The sequence below is a fragment of the Laccaria bicolor genome, genomic scaffold, assembly GCF_000143565.1.
Source record: "Laccaria bicolor S238N-H82 LACBIscaffold_29 genomic scaffold, whole genome shotgun sequence".
Lineage (NCBI taxonomy): Eukaryota > Fungi > Basidiomycota > Agaricomycetes > Agaricales > Hydnangiaceae > Laccaria > Laccaria bicolor.
This window is the reverse complement of record NW_001889900.1, coordinates 42,356-50,368: the sequence shown is the minus strand read 5'-3', so window position 1 is coordinate 50,368 and position 8,013 is coordinate 42,356. Positions and strand designations below refer to the sequence as shown.

The following is an 8,013-nucleotide window of genomic DNA, read 5'->3' as shown; positions in this document are numbered from 1 at the left end:
ATGCTGCAGACCCCTGGCCTGAATGCATGGTTAATGGCAAAGCATTAAGTGCAATAATGTGGGTGAGTAGGGCAATGACTACAGCTAGGGGTGCGTATTCATGGCTACCGCCCCAAGCCAAGCTTGAAGTTGAATTGGCATTGACGTCAATGGCAAATCCAAAGACTTGAATCCCAGTCTCCTCGTAAGCTCGGGTGGCCTAAAACATGTGTTAGTATGAGGGAGATAGGATGTTAAGAGAGCAATAACATACTAATTTGATAAATGGCTCAACCACTTTCTTTATCACCTGCGGGAACTTTCCGTTGTCTCGCTTGGATTCCAAAAATGCCACAACAACACTGCGATAATAGTTGAGTTGTTCCTTGAAATGCTCATGGATGTCTTGCTGCGAAGGGTTCTCTCCCAGAGAGTTGAGCTCCTGATTATAAAGCTTCGCAACGAACTTAGCCCACGCTTGCGCAGAAACTAGATGGAAGGATATGTTGAGGGCATTCGTCCGAACAAGGCTAAGAAGGGTGCGAAGCGCCAAAAGCCTGTTGATACTAGTAGGAACCACCCTGATTCGGACAAAGAAGATGGCTATGATGGTGCACTGAAGGTTCCACGATCTGTCTTAGCCGGCTGCGAGAAGAGCTTCACAGCCACAAATGAAACATGTGAAAAGGCTAGCACACAGTTTTTTGCCGTCACCGCACTGATGGCTCTTCTCTGTCGCCATGACTGTGTGATATGGGTCGTCAATATGCGATCTGCAGGCGAGAAGCAGCATTATGCTCTGGCGCTCGTTGAGACGCTGTTTCAACACCTGCCCCTCCATTATACAGTCGGGTTACTTTACGATGTTGGCTGTCAGCTACATAAAAGCTGCGTCAACTGGGGTTTTCTTAGTGCATACCTCCACTGCTTGATCTTTGCTATTTCAGTGTTTCATGTGTTCGGACATCAGTGGCCTTGTCAGATCATATACCATCCTCGAAAGTGCAACAGATTTGGACTCTCCGACGGCGAAGGCTGCAAGCGGTTTTGGAATTCTATCAAGAAATTAATTGCTTATCTACGCGTGTGTGAGGTAAGTCTTTATTAATCTGGGAAAATATATCATCTCATTAGTATCTTGTATAGTCACATCAACGCGTTTACACTCTCGATTGACAGGTTCAACAAGCAGATAAGGAAACCCTTGGTCGCCTGGCTTTCTGGTTGCTTTGCTGATCTCGTCATTGTCAAGAAAAGCGACACCTTGCTGAAGTGGTGCTCGCAGAATGTGTCCTCCGGGATGAATGGTCTGCGCAGGTACAGGCTCAGACCAAACCTCTTCCACGTACGTTCAATGTTAACATGCAACTTCAAGCGTTAATAGTTTTTCCAGGACAGACAAGAAACCAGGGGAAAGATGCAGTCTCTGAAGCCATCCGACTTCGAAAAGCACGTGATATCCTGAGGAAGCATGTCCAAGACCAAGAAAACATCATATTGGATCCTTTAGCTTCAGACTATCATCTTTGTGATGCAGAATTGTGCCTAGCTGAAGCTAAGAAGGCTTTGAGTTCTGCGGAGTCTTGGGTACACGCTTCTGAGTCGGCGCTTGGTGTTCACGAAAGAACCAAGCTTGGGAAGCTGCTCGGAAGCCCTTTTATTGCAGCGAGGATGAACACCCGAGCCCTCAAGCTATGCTTGTGTGAAAGGCTGTGCTCCTGGAAGTTTGAACTTGACCGTATCGAACAATCATATCGCAACCATGTCAACGGTATGTCTTTTCAACATTCTGCACCCCGCGTTTACTTAGTACCACAAAACAGAGTGCAAAGTTCACCATCATCTCGAAGATTCCGTGAAGCGTCGTGACCCTAGCATCCAAAAACTCACTTGTGACTACAACAACTTATGCGATGTAATGCTACAGTTAAAAGCTCAGTGCAAGGCGCCTCCGGGCTCAGTCTGCCCGTCGAAGATTGTCATGAAGGGTCTGTTTGCTCTGGACGTTAACGACGAAATCTGGCAGGATGCTGGATTGGAAGATTCACTTGATGGCGCCACGACCGACCCACCACTGTGGCTTTGCGACGATCTTGTAAGGTCCGGAATTCGTGCGCGATTAGAGCTTGATAGATGCATTGAAGAGGAAGAGCACATTAAACATGAACATAAGATACTACAAATCTGGTATTCAGAGGAGTGGAATGTCACCTGTTCCGCATATGATAACACTGGTACGTTTTGCTATTTGACCCCTTTGTGTAGCTTCTCATCATGTTTTAGATTCACTGGAGTTACGCTATCAACTCCAATTACGAAAGGATGAACTTCTCCATGTCCTGTCGATATGGAAGAAGTCCTTACAATCCTTACCTGCTGACACTGTTATTCCAGCCTGGGGCCCAACAGATGACGAGATCACAGCTGCTCGAATCGCCCAAGTCACCTCACGTTTGTATGATGACTACGATGATATGGAGGAGTTCAGACCATCCATCGGGGTCGACGAACTGAATTTGTCAGATGTAGAAAGTCTCGATGAGGATTTGATTGATACTCTTGAGGCTATTGACCTTGCAGATGCTTTCCGTGGGGAGGATTTTGATAGTTAGTCTGATGTTGTCTGCAACTTATTATGTTAGAACTTCCTGTTTCTATTTGTGGGAGTCCACCCTCAGTTCTCTTTTTTCCATGGATGTCTGAGCAAATGCTTTGGGACTCCCATGTTAGATCTTGAGGGACTTCTGGAAGTCCTATGAATATTCAACTGCCTCTCTGGGAGTCCCAGGCAGGCTTTGGGAGTCCAATGATAGTATCCCTGGGAGTCCCATGTTAGATCTTGAGGGACTTTGGAAGTCCTACAGATATTCAACTGCCTCTCTGGGAGTCCCAGGCAGGCTTTGGGAGTCCAATGATAGTATCCTTGGGAGTCCCATGTTAGATCTTGAGGGACTTTGGAAGTCCTATGGATATTCAACTCCCTCTCTGGGAGTCCCAGGCAGGCTTTGGGAGTCCAATGATAGTATCCCTGGGAGTCCCATGTTAGATCTTGAGGGACTTTGGAAGTCCACAACTCCCTCTCTGGGAGTCCCAGGCAGGCTTTGGGACTCCCATGTTAGATTTTGAGGTACTTCAGGAAGTCCTATAGATATTCAACTTCCTCTCTGGGAGTCCCAGGAGATCCATGGTCTTCCCAGCAAAAGGCAATGGGATTCCTGTGCAGATCATGCTGGAAATCCCACAGATGTTCTGATAGCCCTTGCAGATATATCTCTACATAGGGGTGCTATCAATTGCCTTGGTGGGCCTTCCATCCAACCCTTTAAAAGTTCTACATGATAATTATAAGACTTATTAAGATATGTTACCAGCTGATTTCCTTGATGGAATTCAATCCAGGTGGACACTAACTTTCTCATCCATGTAAATAAATTGGTTTGGTGTCCATATTAATTGAACATTCCAAACCTTCCACTTGATTTCCAGCCATTCAGCTCATCAGGATTGGACACTGCAGGTGAATGAACTAAGCATAGAGCTAAAATTTTTGTATGAGTTTAGCTTGAGCCAAGAAGATCTATCTTTGCAGTGATATTATTTCTCTCTATAGCATAATTGCCAGATTCATGAGTAAGTACCACTTGACTTGTTGGCTTGCTATCTTTTAAGTGAAGTCTATTTGGAACCTGGATTTGTGTATATTGCTTGGGAGTTCCAGTATAACAAAATAAATTTGGATGGGATTCCCTTGGGTGAGGGAATCCCATGCAATATATCTTCAGGACTCCCACAGGCCTGGGACTCCCAAGGATGGGGGAAGCCAACCATGGAAGTCCAGGTAAATACCATGGGAGTACCTGGCTACCCCCAGGGGACTCCAAGGAATAGGTAGGACATACCATGGTATTGGGCCCTCATAGGGTAGTCTTACTGGCATGGACTAACTACCCTAAGAGGGTAGGGTTAGGTGGTTGCCTGAAGTGACCACTCAATGATACACCCATAATCTTAGTTTTTCTCTGTGAAGTGTGGGTCAAATATTCTGAAATTTGGTATGGTCATAGAAGGGCATTTATCTGAGATCTTCATGTAGTTTTTGTAGCGAAATGTTGTGCTCAAATTTGTTGAAGTTAATTTCTCATTTTGGGTGTATCATTAGCAGGTGGATGACTGTATGTAAACCATGACGCCCATTCGCATGCGCTGCCCATTGCTCCACGTTCTAGCACCATTTCGGTAGTTGCTCCAAATGCTCCACGTTCTAGCACCATTTCGGTAGTTGCTCCAAATGCTCCAATCCCGCCCCACACGTCATAAGAGTGGAGCGGTTGGAACCTGTGAACTTGGAAGGGTGTTCTACCTAATACAGTTGTTTGTACAAATAAAGGTGCACAAAGAAAAATTTAGATATGGTCATCAGCAAATCAGGGGAAATACCCTGAGCCATCATAAGGTCCAAAATTGATCACAATCCACCACAATCATCACAATTTACAATAAGATTTCAATCCCCCTCACAACGTCTAATGAGGCCTCATCATCGCTGCGTTTTTAGGCAATCTCTCACAATTTAGAGCAAGATTTTACAATCTTGTGCTATCATAAATTCTTTTGCGACGTTATGATCTGTTTTGATTGCTTATGAGGGATTCTGGACTGTTCAGACATTCATTCCTTTCAATTTTATGGTTCGTAGAATTGAAACATATGTATTGTGTTACAAAATAAAACAAGGACTAATGACCACGAACAACTGTAAATGCCTGCATACCTAAAGAGAATGGATAGAACTCAAATGCAGAATGCGCGGTCTCCTTTGTGCGACAAAGTTGTTCACCCAAAGTCACGGCTTGATCGGCCATAGGGAGGGAGAAGACCTGGGAGGCAAGCCATTGTCTTTCGCAAAGTCAAGCCGTGGTTGGTTGATGTCGATGGCAACGATGATGGAGATTGGGCGATGGCACGAGCGAGAAGGTAGATGGCATGAGCGAGAAGGTAGATGGCACCAACACTGACGACAAGGTCGGTTTGACCAGCAGTAAGGTTCCCGCAGCATGTACCATGGATGAGAACAGACACGGCCTCTGAGAGTGCGGCCTGCTCAAATGCGATTTATTAGGAGATGGACTTTCGGTCAGGGAAGGCAGGACTCACAAGAGGGTAAGGCCAGACTAGACCGGCACATACACCAACTCACCGATGTGGTCAACATCGGTGAGCAGGTGTATGCGCAGACTTGGGGAGCGATAGTAGGTGGTGGTTACAAGGTTGGGAACAAGTTCGGATTTGCAAACTTCAACATGAGTCACATGTCACAATATTCTGAACTCAGCCAAACCTACCCGATGACTCCATCTCTGCTCGGAAAGTCAAAAATCTACTGACAACAGCTGACAACTGGAGTTGTATCTCTGTGATACTGTCGAGAAGTGTTCCCATTCATGAACACCTGAGAAGTGCTATGGTTTGACCAATTCTTCCTCTTCACACTGTCTCATAATTAAACATAAGAGTTACATATATGGTTTTATCCAACCACAAGACTATGATACTCTCCATCCATCCTCACGAGGAGCACACAAGGATTACAATGGATTGTGAGGGATTGTGATCTGCCATCATCTGAGTAATTTCTCGTGAGAAATAAAAGGTCATAACGGAACTTCACCAATTCGCTGACGGTCTACGGTTATGCAGTTAGCTGTAAATCTCTTCATTTTCTGCCTCTAGCCACACTCCAAGTGCCGTCGCGAAACAGATGTCAAAGACGGCTTCAGTGCCTGAAGTAACACACAGCGCCAACGTTGGTCCTATCTCCTTTTGTCATTCCAGCATCTGACATTTACTTCAGTGACCCTTCTAAACACGAATACTGAGCTTACCAGTAGTGATTGTCATGGCTTTAGTGGCCCAAACCCATACCCGCAGTGAGGGTTAAATGTTACTGGGTTAGCCGTAGGTATTCCCGAACACCCAGATCAGGCATCCACAGGTGCGCACAACAACACAAACCCATTCCGAGTCTGTGGGCTATATCAAGGTCAACGCCGAATGGATTCCAACATCATTCTCATTCTGTTCAGAAAGTGCTCAGGTGTTCTCATTCTTCCCCATCGGTATGTTCTATCTACACTTGCTGCACTTCAGTCACCCAGTGCCAACTGACTATTAGTCATGCAAACTCCACGTAAGTTACATGACTAAATGTCATGGACCACATTTATATTCTAGATATATATGGGTCCTAGAAAGCCCTGAAATCTAAAATATATTCTTGAGATGTGGACCCTGAAATGTCACACAAAAATTATAATGTCTGTGTCACACCACCAAAATATATTTTGCAAGTGAAATGCAGTAAGGATATATTTTTGGTGAGTAGACCCTGAAATGTCACTGTCACACCTTAGAAATATATTTTTGCCCTGGCTTGGCCTTGGGATATATTTTGTGAAACAGATGTGGTAAGGATATATTTTTCTGGTCTGTAGGGGTGTCAGGGGTCCGAGTTTCAGCAAAAAACTTGTGATTTTTTTTGCTGTCTGGGGTATATATTCTGGAAGATTCTGCCATGACTTCCAGATGTTTTGGCACTATGTCTGGTCTGTGCTCCCAGTATGTATGTAGCAATAAGGAGCATCAATAGTATCTGTGATCTATCTGAGTTACTTAAGTGTCATCCACTTCCAATGACACTATGAATATGGTTCGCATTACAGATTCTTTTAGCTGCTCAGAGTTCACAAAGTTCTCTGTTGTTTCTCTCTTACTTTTCCTCTCTTCCTCTCTCCCTCTCTCCTCTCCCTCTCTCCCTCTCTCTTTCTCTTGACTTTTGATTGTAAATCTCATTGTTCTCTAGCAAATTCTGTTCACCATGTCATAATGTGGGGTTCTTCTTTGTATTTTCTATGATTCTCTTTATGCTTGCTGTTACTTGACTGATCTGCATGGTTTCAAGTGTAACCCAGACATATGCCACACCATCGAAAACATCTGGAATTGACATTTAGACAGCACTGTGCTACCACATCTTTACAAAATGAAGATACTAAAAAAGTTCTTGAAGTGTGCTATCTTGAAGCTATTCACTCCAAGTTTCCTAAGTTGCAACATCTGTGATCCACCTTGAAGCTATTCAGTAAGGTTCCTGAGTTGCTTAAGTATTATCAACTTCAACACTATGGATGCAGTTGGTACTATGGAATTTTGTAGCTGCTCAGAGTTCACAAAGTACTTTGGGCAGCCTTATAATACAATCCCCTCCACCTCTGCCTCTACTTCAGCTCTAAGATCTCCAGTTGCACCTTATCTGCATGCTCAACTGGATTGGTGAGTCTACTCTGCTGTTTCTATATGATTCTGTTTTTTTTTTCACCACGTGGCACCTATGTCAGACCAAGCTGTCAAATTTATATATGAAATATGGTGCTTGCAAGATATCCTTTGTTCATGTGTTTGGCACTGCTCACTTCAGCTCTGAGAACTCCAGTTGCACCTTATCTGCATACCCCACCAACATCTATATTACCCTACCCTGCCAGTCAAACCTCTGCATGTGATATCAATCATCTCTCCCAACCCACTTTCATAAACAAGAGTTCACAAAGTTTTTCCTCCTCCTCTCCCTCCCTCCCTTTCTCTTGACACTTGATTGTAAATAACAAATCCCATTGTCCTCTAAGAAATGTTGTTCAACATGTCATAATATGGGGTTCCTCTTTGTATTTTCCATGATTCCCTTCATGCTTTCTGTTACTCGACTGATCTGTAGGGTTTCAAGTGTAACACAGACATATGCCACACCATTGAAAATGTCTGAAATTGACATTCAGACAGCACTGTGCTAACCTTGAAGTGTGCTACCTTGAAGCTATTCAGTCCAAGTTTCCTGAGTTGCTTAAGTTTACAGGTTTTTTTTAGCTGCTCAGAGTTCTTTGTTGTTCTCAGATATATATCTTTTTACTAAATCCTGAAACAAGATATATATTTTAACCATATCCTGAATCCAGTTACAACTGTATCATGAATATTTTA

At 44.0% G+C, this 8,013-nt stretch overlaps 2 protein-coding genes across 2 annotated transcripts; one reads left to right on the top strand and one right to left on the bottom strand.

Annotated features, from left to right (window-relative positions):
- Positions 1–472: 472 nt before the first annotated feature.
- LACBIDRAFT_330701 (uncharacterized protein) lies at positions 473–3,232 on the top strand (the record flags this gene model as incomplete). Its single annotated transcript, XM_001885082.1, has 11 exons — positions 473–851; positions 927–1,072; positions 1,297–1,324; positions 1,373–1,750; positions 1,803–1,894; positions 1,919–2,090; positions 2,175–2,213; positions 2,245–2,586; positions 2,622–2,704; positions 2,731–3,093; positions 3,128–3,232. The coding sequence occupies 11 exons, from the start codon at positions 473–475 to the stop codon at positions 3,230–3,232; spliced, it is 2,127 nt and encodes a 708-aa protein (XP_001885117.1).
- A 1,580-nt stretch (positions 3,233–4,812) lies between these two features.
- On the bottom strand, positions 4,813–5,334 carry LACBIDRAFT_330700 (uncharacterized protein; the record flags this gene model as incomplete). The annotated part of the gene is made up of 4 exons (XM_001884992.1): positions 4,813–5,076; positions 5,134–5,150; positions 5,177–5,272; positions 5,322–5,334. The coding sequence occupies 4 exons, from the start codon at positions 5,332–5,334 to the stop codon at positions 4,813–4,815; spliced, it is 390 nt and encodes a 129-aa protein (XP_001885027.1).
- Positions 5,335–8,013: the final 2,679 nt, after the last annotated feature.